General features: G+C 37.2%; 1 protein-coding gene across 1 annotated transcript in view; it reads left to right on the top strand.

Moving 5' to 3' along the window:
• Nucleotides 1–15,755, top strand: part of bank1 (B cell scaffold protein with ankyrin repeats 1) — a 136,812-nt gene that overhangs the window by 56,835 nt on the left and 64,222 nt on the right. Inside the window, exon 7 of the mRNA XM_031903128.1 lies at nucleotides 785–981. Coding sequence (XP_031758988.1) covers nucleotides 785–981 — 197 coding nt within the window. The remainder of the gene's footprint in view (nucleotides 1–784; nucleotides 982–15,755) is intronic.

Here is a 15,755-nt window from a genome sequence, read left to right as displayed (position 1 = left end):
AAGGGGCAAGCACTTGCATCCAGAGCTTTAGTAAATGACCTTTGTTTTCTTATTAGTACAGAGGAAATTCAACTGAATCAAATTTAAAGTTTGTTTGAATATGACACAATGGCAAAAGACATTACTTAAGTTTGACGGTTTCTGCATTGTGAGTTTCTATATAATAGATCTCATATTTGTATGGCTTATGCCATTTGTGTCCTGTATACTTCACATTATCTTAACTTCATATTAGTATTTGTTTGGTCAGACTATCAGAAAGGATCAATTTTGTCACATGCTTTCTTCTTGTGTTAGTGATCATGCTACACAATACTCCCAGACACACAATCACATACAGTATCAACATTTTCAGTAAATTATGAAACACTAAAGCTAGCCATAAATGCCCAGATGTGATTGGATATTTTAGCAAATGTTAACCATGCTGCCTGACCATCTGTGCATGTATGGCAAGTCAGGGGCCAGTTAGACAGATAATCTGGTGATTTTTGTGGATAAATGATTCTCTGTTCTAATGGAAAATTACCATCAGTAAAGAATAGACGCATTTCCTTGTCACATCCTTTTGTTTTGAATGTTGGCCAAATGAATGGAACAACTGAAAAGAACCTGTTCTAGTGCCATACAGTATGGCCTGTGTATGCCCACCATTACCTCCATAAATGGTCAATTAGAATAACATAAATCAAAGACTTTGAAAATGATAGCAAACAAGAACATTTTAGGAAAAAGAAGTCAGATTTGTGAAAAAGCTCACTTACATGTTGTATTCTATTTCTAGATGCAAATATTGAAGAAATACCCACCCTTCTTCACTGTGCAGCCAAGTTTGGGCTCAAAGAGGTGACAATTTTACTAATGGAGTGTCCTGGAGCAGATCGTATTTTAAATATAACAAACAAATATGGAGAGGATCCAGCTACAATAGCTGACAAACATGGCCACAGAGAAATTAAGGAAATCATCCATAAACTGTCAGTAAGTTTAACAAAAATTCATTATGGACATAAATGTTGAATTTTCTTTATTTTAAAACTATAATTTTAAATGACAACCCTTTAGATTATATTAATTGCTTTTAATCCCGTATTTACGACAAAAACAAATGAATTTAAATACCCGAAAGTTATAAGCCTTAGGGACTTTGCAGAGAGGGTTATCCTTTCTATATTTCTGTTCTTGCTTTATTATTAGCCAACATTATACCAAGTCCATTTATTTTTTGTTACCTTAAATACTGTAGTATCTATCCTATGATTGAGAATGTATCATCGGCGTGTGAAACTCTCAGCTATATTATTATTATTATTTATATAGCGCCATCAATTTACGCATCGCTTTACAGAATAGAGGGGTATAAAAGACATAACAGTTAACATGTACATAACATGTATATAAACAATTCACAAAAATGGTTTGCAGTTACATTGGATGAGGATCAAAGACACTAGGGGGAGGGCCCTGCTCGCAAGAGCTTACATTCTAAAATGGAGGGGTGAGACATAAGGTCAGGGTAACAAGCATGGCTAGCCATGTCTACCATGTCTTACTTGTCATCTCTTGTGTAAATTCCTTAGCTGGGGCTTGGACTGGGTTTTAACAAAAGATTTAATAATGAAAACAACAACAACCCAGCAGAAATGAGTATTAGGAGCAGACAAAAATCAAATTCCCAGTACAGGCGATTGGTCAGAACAGGCAGCAAATAAAACACAGTCCATGAAACAGGCAAATAGTCAGGGAAGGTGGCAGACAAGCAGAATCCAAACAGGAATTGGGGATCTCATGAATACAGTCGGGACCGGGACAGGGGGTCAAGGTAGAGGGACTGGTCAAGCTGAGCTCTCTCAAAAGATTTTTCTGCAGAGGCGCCTGGCATGACCAAGTTACGCCGCTCCCTTGAATTACTGCCAGGTCTAGAATCACAGTAATTCCGAAGTTCCATGCATCATTACTTGTGTGCTATTCATCATCTTCTCTATAAGAAATCAATATCTGATTGATTGCCTTATACTCTACACATATCATTTTCCTATTCCAAAAAAGAGGTTTTTACCCTTACTCAAGGAATTACCAGCAGAGACATGCAATATACCCCTTTATGTCTCTGTGACCAATTATGGACCCATCACTGCTGTTTTACTAGCCCAGCTTTATAATTAAAAGCCATAAATCCAAACTTGGTCTTGTTAGATATCATCAGTGCAGGATATGGGAACAGAAATCTTCTCAAGGGGTTGGACTTGAAGAACAGCCAATGTGGAGCAAAACAGTGCAACAGCTAAGCTGTTTGCACTGTATGGACTGTTTTACATTATAGACTATAGCTATCACAGCTACTACTACTACTACCACAAATCAGTGGGGCAGGAATTAAAGGGGTCCTAAGGGCCTTTATTTAGGCTCCTACCAATAAGAAAATATCTTTTTATAAACAACATTTTTTGTAATGCAAATTCCATATACAATCAAATATCTGTATAACAATTCTAGTCATATAGCAGATCAACTTTACATAAAAGGTGAGACAAAGATTTTTTCTAACCATCATTTATTATATGCCTTGCATTGATAAAAGACTCAGCAGATGCAGTACATTTAAAACACTGTACATTTTTGGATTCGTTTTTATTTTTTATTTTTTTTTGTCAACATTTTTTCTGTTTCTATACAAAACTTAATTGTTCTTATACATAAAAAACCTAAAGCTTGAATAGCTAAGAAAACTGCAAATTGTTACAACTAGCTATTCAGGATTCATTGTGTATAGACATGAAACCTATAATTTCCAGGATCCTCAGATAACCTGCATCTGTCTGTGGTTGCTGAAAGCTATAGAAGCAAATAGAGAGCTACAGGCACAAGAACAATGTTTTTACCTTTTTATTACTGTTAACTCAATGCCAAGTACTGTGAAATTTTGCGAAATGTCTGGTAACTATGGCATTTTATTATTTAGGAATCCTATTAATGTAATTGAACTGACATAATTTGTAAGGGGTTTTTTTTCATTTATTTATTTATTGTATAGTTACTGTATGATGAGTGTGCAAAGATTTTGGGTCTGTATTTTTACAGTAAACGTTACTGATATAGATAATATTCATTAAGTATATGGGTATAATTACATTTCTGACAGTGCAAGCTCATTGCAGCAGATTTAATTCCCTTAAATGCAACAATAAATTAGCTAATGCACTCAGCAAATTCTGGAGCTTAGTATTGTATCTCTTAGTCATCTGTAAACCAGGCGTAGCCTTTTAAAATTGTTTGTAAAAGTTGGTTGAGCCATTTTGGGTCTGTGCTTTATAAAGAGACCCATACTCAAGAGTAAAGCTAACATACCATTCTGTGGTTCTCTACGAGGTCAAATGGAGAGTAGAACAATGGAATCCTAATAAGCTGGTTCTATGTGCAGTTCAGGGCTCCCCTCGCTGAAATGACCAATTAAATCAATTACTGTGGCAAAGGCAGTGTAATGCATTTTTAATGGCACTACTGTTTAGGGCAGTGGCACACGGAGAGATTAGTTGCCCCGCGACAAATCTTTGTTACATTCTTGCCATTGTGATGGCATTGCGGGGAGATTAGTCACCCACGGTAACGAAGATTTGTTGCGGGGGAACTAATCTACCAGTGTGCCACTGCCCTTAACTGTATATACAATTAATGGTTTTTTGTACAGGTATCGGACCCCTTATCCGGAAACACGTTATCCAGAAAGCTCCGAATTACGAAAAGCCCGTTACGAAAAGACCCCTTATCCGGAATACCCTTGGTCCCGAGCATTCTGGATAATGGGTCCTATACCTGTACTAGCATTTAGTGGTTGCCTCAAACAGGCTGTACAGACCCACTTATTTTGAAATTGCTGATCATGCAGTGTTCAATAAATCACATTATTATTTCTTTTAAAAAGGATGTTGTTTTTTTCAGTAAAAATATCTTATTTTGAATAAAGATCTAATGTTTCAGGTTGACAGCTTTAAATAAAACATGTGTCTTCTCCATTCTTTGTGCAATGCTCTAACAAAGGGTCATGGGTTAGGGTTATTAATGTTTAGCACACTTGAGGATCCCTTAGCAACTAGCAATTTTCTTGCCAAGTTGCCACAATTGCACAAAGCTAATTGATGTCTGGTTGCTATAGGTTACTACACTAGTACATATTTGTACCTTGATCGGTAAAAGAATCCCAGTTTGTAAATCACCAATAATTACATCTGACAGATAAAGGTGTTGTGTATATACAAATAATTATATAGAGCCGTCCTTATACACTGGATGTTGTAGTAAATGCGCTAATATGTAGGTTGATGATTTCAAATCAAGTTGCTGTTGTGGCAGGCAAATATAAAACTATTAAATGAAAGAAACATTAAAAATTGTTATTGAATCTTAAAATAATGGATTTGCTGTTTACTTATTACTGTGTCATTATTGTTGTAGCGAGTGTGGGCTACTACTATTACCATGAATGAGATACTGAGATATTCAGTGAAGTGTGTCTTTTTTAGGGATATTGTGGAAGCCAGAAGCTGAATTTCTGTTGACATATTACATGTATTGTGTATTTATTGTACCATACTTTAACTGCTTCTGCTATAGAGCATAGCAAGCCATTCTGATTGAGTGATAAGCAATGTCATGATAACTTTAGTTTCCATTAATCAGTTCAGACAGCATGTAGTATATACAGTATATACAGTATACAGGTATAGGATCCCTTGTGTAGAAACCCATTAGAAGTTTCAAATTAAAGAAAGGCCAGCTACCATAGAGTCCATTTAAGTATTTAAGCTTTTTTTTTTTTTTTTTGTCAAAATGATTTCTTTTTACCTTTTACTTGTAACTAAGCTGCATTAATCCATATTGGTGGCAAAACAATCCTATAGGTTTTTTTTATATAGGGTTTGTTTAATAGAACCACTGTGTTGGCTCCAGTACAGGCACACAGAGGGGATTTTGTGAGTATAAGTGAGTATACACTTCGCTCTGTGGACCTGCTCCGAGCCGACGCAATGGCTCCAGCTGTAGTCACAATGCTAGACTGCAGCAAGCCTTTTATCCACAGACTAAGGATCAGCCTTGTGTGGTATTACCCATAAGGCTAACGGACATTTTCTCCACTGACATATTTAGCCAGAAACTGGCCCCTGGTGCCTCCTATTGATTTGAATAAAAAACACCTGGCAGCTATAATACTGGCAATATGTGCAGCATGCCTGCAGCTAAAGAATAAAGTGCAAATGTCCACCAAGAGCTGGAAATGATGCCATCCTGACCCACGTTTGACACATCAAGCACAATTGCATTAACCACAACTTCCCACTGTGGCTGCATTTGGGGAGAAAATGCTACATTCTGGTTGAAAAGCATGATAAATTATATCTAAAATTGCACACTTCACTTATGTTTGTTAATCAGCCCTAATGTATATTGCAACCTGGATGATTGAAAACCATTTTAGACATACATACTAATATTTGCATACAGATAGAGCAGGCTTATTTGATAGATCTGGCAGCAATTGTCATACCCTGTTACAATGAATGAGGAGTTGTGTTCTGTGCATGCCATATGTACTAATACTATCTGTACTAACAAATTACAGAAAATGTATTTGATAAATCAAATGAAATGCTATATACCACATGCTGAGTCATATCTTTGTCCAGCACTAGTATGTAATAAAAGGTGCAGTGTTTGCTACAGGTCTAGTCACCTATAGCAACCAATCAGTATTTAGCATTTTTTATCACCTGTTTAAAAGCAAGAATCTTGTTGGATGCTGTAGATTACTGCACTACATCAAGGTTCATCTATTAATGAAGGCCCTTGCTGGGCATTGGTCCTTCTTTTGGCTGGCATTGCCTTGTCTAATTTTACATTTTCTAAAGGAACATTCATTTATTGTATAACGGGTCTACAATGACTGGGACACACTAGAGAATTTTGATGTAGATTTGTTCATAGTGAATATGGATTGAAATATATTTCATTAGCTCCCTGGGGAATAGACACTAGTAGGCAATGAAATCATCTTATACAATCACACCCTTACATAAACACCTGGGGTCCATGACCCTTCTGCTATGTACCAGAAGTATTGGTACATATTCTCTGAGCTTCCTTCTGCCTTGGCTCTTTCTCTACAGTAGATACTTTGCAAGCAGGTAATCCCTGCTCTAATATAGTAACAATGCCTAATGCCTAAAAATCACACTTCCTGCCATTAAGCCTAAAATTAATGGTAAGAGAGTTCCATACTGTGTCATCTACCTACTCTCTGATGGATTTAGGATTTGTTTTGTATGCTATTGTTACACAACTATTTATTTTTATGCAGATGTGATCTGTGCCATTTATTCTTGGATTTCACATGATTACTTCTAGAGAACAAAGCAATCATCCATTAGCACATGTTTTTCCTTAATGGTTTGGTTGCCCTCTGACTGATCAACAAAATAAGAACCACTACCCTGTTACAATAAAGTAATTGCCTTTTTTTGTGTTAGCATTCTCTCCAAACTGAAAAGCGGTGTAGGAAAATAAACAGAAAAGGTTGGTGATTCATCAAATGCCAGACTTGAAAGGGAGGGTTATTGCCTTTTAAGTCAACTGAACATGATGGATTTCATACATAAGCGAAGAAGGATACAGATAAAGGCAGGGGTGTTGCTAGGTTCCCCAGAGGCCTCAGACAAACCCAGAATGATCTGTGAATTCAAACACTGTCCTGTCTAATGCGCGCTATCTTTCAGATCCCCCAGACTACAGAGTTGTTGCACACTGTACTCAGACATTACTGCTTGATTAAATGCAGCCAGCCACTCATATCAGGTATTAATAAGCTTAGTGATACTGTTCAGGGGTACTGGTTTGGGGTGGCTTAGATTTGTATTAAAACAACTAAATACAGATTAAGCTGTCGTTATATATTGTTTGATAAATACACAAGAAATGCTATAAATACATAAGCATGCAGGAAGGAAATAAATAACAGGATAAGATGTCAGTCTCAGTTCTGTATGAATCCAAGCAGTAATCCTTTAGTCCTTTCAATAACTGAATGTGCAGGAATGAAAGAATAATGTTATGTTAATGTGGTTCTTTAATACAGTGCCTGGCTTTATGAATGTCTTTTGTAGTTACTATAGTAACCTTTGTAGTAATTATATATACTTCGTCAGCCACTGAGTTCAGAAGAAACTTACCAATTATGGGGAGAAAAATCTTCAGGGAGAGTCACCTCCTGGCCCAGCTACAGTTCTGACGACACAGCTTAATATGGCTTCTAGCTTCAGCTGGATTTTAAAAAGTGTGTTCTGTTTTAATTGCTTTACAGTGATAATCAATACAAGCTTGCTTAATATATACAACTATATTTGTGTCAATGCTAAATTAGGAAATGTATAAAGCAAAAGTCATATTGCTGAGGATGATGGGATAGCTAAAAAAAAACCTCTCATACAGTATGTGCCAGTAATGGTATCTACTGCATCTTCATTTTTCATATGTTTAAATTTAGCTTTAATAGCTTTACTTTAATTTTCTCTTTAATTAAAATTAACTTGACTCCTGGCAGAAATGTTGCTTTGTTCAGGAATCTCACAGTTTGCACAAGTGCTGTAACCCTTAGCAACCAGTAATTTGTTTGCTTTTAGGAGACTAGTAAATGCTACCTGCTCATTGGTTGCTATAGGTGATGAAACCTGCACTAAACTTTGTACTTTTATTACATAACACTGAACCTTCCATAACACAAGAACATTTTTCATGGGTGTTTTTATGACAAATTATAAATATGAAGAACAATAAAGCACAGAAATGTCCATTATAAATTTCTGGTGTGAGATTTAAATAAAACACTTTAAACTTTTCAGAAATCAGTAAATATTGAGTCTTTTACATCTTTTACCTCGAGTCACCATTTAGTGATGGGCTGTGTGCTTCTTCAAAGATCAGCTGACAGGAAATAATGCAGCTCTAACTATAACAGGAAGTAGTGTGGGAGTAAAAGGCAGAACTATGTATTTGCACCTTGGTTTGTTTTTGTGCACTGTGAATCCTATGATCCCAGGGGATGGGTCTTAGTACTTAAAATTACAGTTTTCTATTTAGGATTACCCAATCGCACATACTACTAAAAATTTATATTTTTATGAAAATGGTTTATTTAGATGAAACAGGGTTTTACATATAAGCTGTTGTATGAGATATATTTTTATAGAGACCTATATTGCTTGGAGGCTATAGTTTTCCTTTAAACATACATGTGTCAACTTGGCCTTTCTGCATTCTTTTTTGCTTAAGTCACCTGCCTTTCCACCCACCCACTGTCAGATATATCAACTCATCAATGGCGCAGATGATTCACACTCATGCATCAACAGATGCATCAATACCTCAACTTTGATAAATGTCACTATATATTCCTGTGTGCTTTGTTAATTATTGCCTAATATTTTCTTTTAAATGCATCTGTATTTACGTGCAGGCACTCAAATCTCTCTTTTCAACAAAGCTATGGATTTTATTTATACCACTACCTATATCATAACGTTCCCAGGAAGTTTTGCATTTTTTTACTGCAGTGCATAAAATTGTGTAAAACTCTCTATCCGTACACTAATATATGATGTGCATAATTTCTCTGGAGATAACCTGGGACATATTTATATATAGACACCCATGTGTCTGTGCTGAGGGCAGGGCCCGGAACTAGGGGTAGGCAGAAGAGGCACCTACCTAGGGCAAAGTAGGGGCATTTGGTAAGAGGTCCAGTGCCTAAGAGAACACTGGACAGAAATACAGGCCTAGCAACAGCTGCTATTAGTTACACAAATGTGTCGAGTGAGTTTAATGTTTTGTAAGGTGAGGGGAAATAGAATGTCTGTTTGTTAAACAGGATTTAAAAGCCAATATAAAGGAAGAAGTGGAGATAAAACCTTATGGGTGGAGCTTTTCACAGATTGCAAAAAGTCCAGCAAATGAATTGTAGGGGCATGCTATAGTGTGACTAGTTTGTGTGCAGTATGATTAAGTGCCTCAGTTTTAGGCACAAAACGCATAAGGCCTTCTTGGTTTGAGACGCTTTTTTCCTTAAAGGAGCAGCTCAGTGTAAAAATAAAACTGGGTAAAACAGTGGCTTGCAAAAGTATTTGGCCCCCTTGAACTTTTCTACATGTTGTCACATTACAGCCACAAACATGAATCAATTTTATTGGAATTCCACGTGAAAGACCAATACAAAGTGGTGTACACGTGAGAAGTGGAACGAAAATCATACATGATTCCAAACATTTTTTACAAATAAATAACTGCAAAGTGGGGTGTGCGTAATTGTTCAGCCCCCTGAGTCAATAATTTGTAGAACCACCTTTTGCTGCAATTACAGCTGCCAGTCTTTTAGGGTATGTCTCTACCAGCTTTGCCCATCTAGAGACTGAAATCCTTGCCCATTCTTCTTTGCAAAACAGCTCCAGCTCAGTCAGATTAGATGGACAGCGTTTGTGAACAGCAGTTTTCAGATCTTGCCACATATTCTCGATTGGATTTAGATCTGGACTTTGACTGGGCCATTCTAACACATGGATATGTTTTGTTTTAAACCATTCCATTGTTGCCCTGGCTTTATGTTTAGGGTCGTTGTCCTGCTGGAAGGTGAACCTCCGCCCCAGTCTCAAGTCTTTTACAGACTCCAAGAGGTTTTCTTCCAAGATTGCCTTGTATTTGGCTCCATCCATCTTCCCATCAACTCTGACCAGCTTCCCTGCTGAAGAGAAGCACCCCCAGAGCATGATGCTGCCACCACCATATTTGACAGTGGGGATGGTGTGTTCAGAGTGATGTGCAGTGTTAGTTTTCCGCCACACATAGTGTTTTGCATTTTGGCCAAAAAGTTCCATTTTGGTCTCATCTGACCAGAGCACCTTCTTCCACATGTTTGCTGTGTCCCCCACATGGCTTGTGGCAAACTGCAAACGGGACTTCTTATGGTTTTCTGTTAACAATGGCTTTCTTCTTGCCACTCTTCCATAAAGGCCAACTTTGTGCAGTGCACGACTAATAGTTGTCCTATGGACAGATTCCCCCACCTGAGCTGTAGATCTCTGCAGCTTGTCCAGAGTCACCATGGGCCTCTTGGCTGCATTTCTGATCAGCGCTCTCCTTGTTCGGCCTGTGAGTTTAGGTGGACGGCCTTGTCTTGGTAGGTTTACAGTTGTGCCATACTCCTTCCATTTCTGAATGATCGCTTGAACAGTGCTCCGTGGGATGTTCAAGGCTTTGGAAATCTTTTTGTAGCCTAAGCCTGCTTTAAATTTCTCAATAACTTTATCCCTGACCTGTCTGGTGTGTTCTTTGGACTTCATGGTGTTGTTGCTCCCAATATTCTCTTAGACACCCTCTGAGGCCGTCACAGAGCAGCTGTATTTGTACTGACATTAGATTACACACAGGTGCACTCTATTTAGTCATAAGCACTCATCAGGCAATGTCTATGGGCAACTGACTGCACTCAGACCCAAGGGGGCTGAATAATTACGCACACCCCACTTTTCAGTTATTTATTTGTAAAAAATGTTTGGAATCATGTATGATTTTTGTTCCACTTCTCACGTGTACACCACTTTGTATTGGTCTTTCACGTAGAATTCCAATAAAATTGATTCATGTTTGTGGCTGTAATGTGACAAAATGTGGAAAAATTCAACGGGGCCGAATACTTTTGCAAGCCACTGTAGATAGACTGCGTTAAATAAAAGATGTCTAACATAATAGCCAGAAGACTACTTCCTCCTTTACAGCTCTGTAAGCTGTTAGCTGTCAGTAACTAATCAGTGACTTGAGGGGGGCCATATGGGAAATAACTGTTCAGTTAGTTTGCATCTGAATCTGACCTGCATGCTCACAAACTGAACAGTTATGTCCCATGTGCCCCCCCCTAAAGTCACCGACTAACTAAGAGGTTAGAGAGCTGAAAGCAAGAAGTAGTGTTTTGGCTATTATGTTAGACATTTGCTTACTCCAGCCTTTATAGATTACATTTTTGCCTAACTAACAAATAATTTTTATTAATAAGTTTTAACTGCACCACAATTTTTTTTTTTGTCCAGTTTGTACCAGCTGTTTCAGCCATAAAGTAATATTGTTTCAAACAACCTTAAGGCTGAAGGCTCTTTGGCAGGTGCACCTGGGCCCCTTACTAATGTTTTAGGTGAGTTTAACCCAAGAATATATAGCTAATGGGTTTTTCTTGTATAATTAGTGTGTGTACACTATCAGCAACAAAAAACTTCTCACGTGTATACTGTGTTATACTGTTAAGTTCTGACAGTAGGTGTCAGTATACATATTGTTTTGTGTTAATAACATTTTATTAAAACGAGTCTCCAGGATGTAATGCTATTTTCTTTTTCCTCTTCTTGATGTAAGGTGAATAAATGCTTGCAGCATCACCCTGATTGGTAAGAGTCCTGACTGACTGTTGCACCTCCAGATTACCCAGATATTCTGCTTACATAAAGACCCCCTAATGTAAGTGAAGGGGAAGAAGCTAAGCTCCTGTTGCGAATAGAAAAGGCTGCTAGTTTGGGGCAAGTAATGATAATAGGTGACTTTAATTACCCAGATACTGGCTGCCACAACAGTACTGCCAGGACAGTAAATGGGAACAAGTTTCTAAACTTTTTTATGTCACAGGTTGTTGAGAAGCCAACCCAAATACTATACTGCTATACTGAATCTAGTGATCTCTAAAGACCCAAAATATATAGAAATGTGCAAGTAGTTGAACCCCTGGGTAACTGGGGAAGCAAAGAAAAGCACATTTTTTTGCATTCTTCTAAACCCACAGAGCAGAAATAGTTGTCATTTAAAATGATATCAAATCATTACTGTTCTCAGTTTATTCCCTTAAGAATCAAACATTATATTATTGAATTAGAGAGGATCCAGAGAAGGCCAACTAAGCTGGTAAAGGGCATGGAAGGTCTCAGTTATGAAGAAAGACTGGCAAAGCTGAGTCTGTTTACACTGGAGAAGAGGCGCTAGGGGTGATATGATAACTATGTATAAATATATAAGGGGATCATTTAATAATCTCTCTAATGCTTTATTTACAAGTATGTCCTTCCAGCAGACACAAGAGCAACCATTTCAATTAGAGATAAGTGGTTCCATCTAAACATTCAGAAAGGGTTTTTTATTGTAAGCTCTGTGAAGTTGTGGGATTCTCTCCCTGAATCAGTCGTACTGGCTGATACTGCAAAGTATAAAAGTGCACACCTAGGGGCACATTTACTAATCCACGAATCCGAATCCTGAATGGTAAAAAATCGGATTGGTTCGTATTTTGCACGTTTTTTTCGTCGCCGGCATGATTTTATCGTATTTTGTGTGACTTTTTCATCGCCGCCGCGATTTTTTCTTATTGAGCAATTGTAAACGGCGGAAAAATCAATCCGATTTTTTCACGACAGCGACTAAAAAGTTGCGCAAAATACGAAAAATCGCGACAGTGATGGAAAAGCCGCAAAAATACCGATCATTACGAAAAAAAACGCATTCGGACGCTTTCGGTCCATTCGTGGATTAGTAAATGTTCCGCTAATATCACAGCAAAAGAAAAGAGGTGCAGGTACACAGGAGAATCCCATTTAGTTACCCCATCAATAATCAAGGAAAAAGCAAAAAGTATCCCCACACTCAAGAACAAATAAAAAGAAAGATTTATTAAATACAGAATCACATTACAAGAAAATATATCAGCCCAACGCGTTTAAACCCATAAAGCAGTGTTCCCCAACCAGTGGCTCGTGAGCAACATGTTGCTCGGCAACCCATTCGATGTTGCTTCAAGAGGTCTCAAAGCAGGTGTTTATTTTTAATTTCTGGTAAGGAGGCATGTTTTGGTTGAATAAAAACCAAGTATAATGCCTTCTGTAGGCTGCCAGTCCACATAGGGGCTATTAAGTAGCCAATTATAGCTCTTATTGGCACCATCAGGAACCATTTTCATGCTTGTGTTGCTCCCCAACACTTTTCCATTTAAATGTGGCTCATGGGTATAAAAGGTTGGGGATCTCTGCCATAAAGGGTCTTCATCAGGGAAAAAAATTTAAAAAAGGGGCAGGTACTGGATGATGCATCAGATAGCTTCAAGAAGGGATTGGATGGCTTTTTAGCAAGTCAGGAAATACAAAATAGCTCTAAGTACAAGTTGATCCAGAGACTGGTTCCATTGCCATTTTTTTTTCTCCTCTGCAGCAAATTAGAGGCTTCAGATGGCTTTTTTTCCTTCCTCTGGACCAACTACAGTTAGGCAGGTTTCATTTAAACATAAAAGGTTGAGGAGTGACTTTTTTTCAATCTAACTTACTATGTTACTAAGTAATTGATAGAAGGAATATAGATTTAAGGTAAAATATTCTTGCAAGTAAAATCAGCGCAGTGTCTATAAAAGTTTGAAGACTGGGTGCTCTTAAAATATTATAATGGGGCCAGTTTACCTCTAGTTACACTGCTGGAGAAAATGTATTTTATAAATATTTCTTTCCTCTAGCCAGCAAACATTCTAATAAATGGAAAAAAATATAAAGATATCAAAAAGTAACTCACTTTAAGCTTTTAATTCATTTCATTGCAGTGAAAATAATGATGTGCATTTGGGCAAGTTTGTGGCTTTTGTATCTTTTGTTATGAATGATCAAAGCTAAAATGTAAAAACAGGGATAAAACTGTTATTTATACAAAATGTGTGTTGAGTGGATATTGTTACCAAGCAACGGTTGTATTTAGAATGATAATGCGCTAAAGGAGTTTAAAGAGGCAAGGGTAATTCACTGAATCAGTAGCATTACTGTTAGGTTACAAAGAATTAGTCCTGCAATTACTGTATTCAACATCAATTTTGCTTGACATTGTATCCAAAAGTATTGTATAGCTAATATGCAAAGTAGGAAATAAAATGCAACTATGTTTCTTGTTAATAGTACTGCTCACATTATAGAGAGTCAGTTATAAGAACTTTACTAAAATTATGTACATTGTAAAGAATCAGATTTTATTAAATTTGCATTGCTGCGTTGAGCTACATCACCCAAGATAGCCTTCCAACAATGGTCAGGGTGACATTAAGGCGACTATCTAACAATAAAATAACTGAACTTCATTGTGCAGTTATAGGATCCATGATCCGAAACTAATGGGACTTGGGGGCTTGGGGATAAGGAACCTTTATGTAATTTGTCTGCTAGTAATCATTTAAATATTAAATAAACCCAATAGGATTGTTTTGTCTCCAATACAGATTCATGCAGCTTCGTTAGGATCAAAAACTGTTTTATATTTACACAGAAAAAATAAATAATTCACAAACATTTTAATTATTTACATAAAATGGGAGAGGTCCATCCTGTAATTTGGAGTTTTCAAGATAACTGGTTTCTGGATAAGGGATCCCATACCCCTATATTTAATTTTTTACTGTCCTTAATTTATTCTCTGTTACCTTGTCTTAAACCAAACCTGACAGATTCTATCTGACAATAATGATATCTGTTTGTTTTTCACATCTTACATCCTTCCCACTATTGCCTTTGGACATCACAAATGGCATCTCTATATTTTCCATATGGTAGTTTACTAAATAACTAATGGTATGGGCCATTAAGCCTACAGGATGGCCCACAGCCCTGTATTAGTCATATTTATATCTATTCTATGGTTTGATTTGGGTTCAAAATGCCTGCAAAATATGAAATTATTTATAAAATCTATTTAATAGTAGTTTGATAGTAGCCCATGATTAAAGGAAAGGCTAAATCACTGGGGGTGCCAAATGTTCTCCTTTTTGATAAAGTCCCTGAACTATTGTAGCCACTGCTGGTGTAGTATAACTATAATAATTAGGAAGAATTCTTGTGGCTTCATTATCAATATTGCCAATTCGTGCTACCATGTCATCAGGGGTTTTTTTAATTCATAAACTGATTTGAAAGTGACTTGTGCTTAAAGGTCATGTAAACCCCACACACAAAAAAATAATCAGTGAACAACCTCTTTGAAATCTTTCAGTACTTGCCACACTGGTTGTCCAGAGGATAATAGTAAGGCTGCACCATCCCCTTAATTACATGTATTTCCTTCTCTTCCTGTAACCCACTTGGCCCCTCACTCAGGAATTTGCTTTGATTTGCCAGACATACTCAGTTGTTCTAAACTCAGATTACTAAACACACCCTCCAGTCTAGCAGCCAGTAAAGAGATGGCATTGCTGGTTCCCATAGAAACTCAGCTCTAGCTGTCTGCTTCAATTTTTTTCTCCTAACCTCCTCTCCTGAGCTCAGCTCAAATAAAGCAGAACTTTTATCAGAGACAGTTCTGCCTGTGTGAGCCTGTATTCTTGATGAAATGTATGCTGAATAAGGGCCTGTGTGTGTGTATGCTGTTTACGGATTTAAATGAATCTGATTATGTATCAGAGGAAAAATGGCCACCGGAAAAATAAAGTGAAAATGTAATGGTGCTGGCAAGCGGAGGGGATATAAGCAGTACAAATTATGCCATTTGGGTGGGGGAGATGTGCCCAACAGACATACATTGTAGGCAAATGTAGGCTTTACATGTCCTTTAACGTTTGCCAGTGTGTCAGTACTAACAGCAACTAGTTTAGTGCAAAACACACAATTACTTGTTGAAGTTTTAAAATAAAGTGCAAATATCAATTCAAAATCATAAAATTCACA

This window comes from Xenopus tropicalis, chromosome 1, assembly GCF_000004195.4.
Source record: "Xenopus tropicalis strain Nigerian chromosome 1, UCB_Xtro_10.0, whole genome shotgun sequence".
Classification (NCBI taxonomy): Eukaryota; Metazoa; Chordata; class Amphibia; order Anura; family Pipidae; genus Xenopus; species Xenopus tropicalis.
Note: the sequence above shows the minus strand (reverse complement) of the source record. Positions and strands in the feature narration are given on the sequence as shown.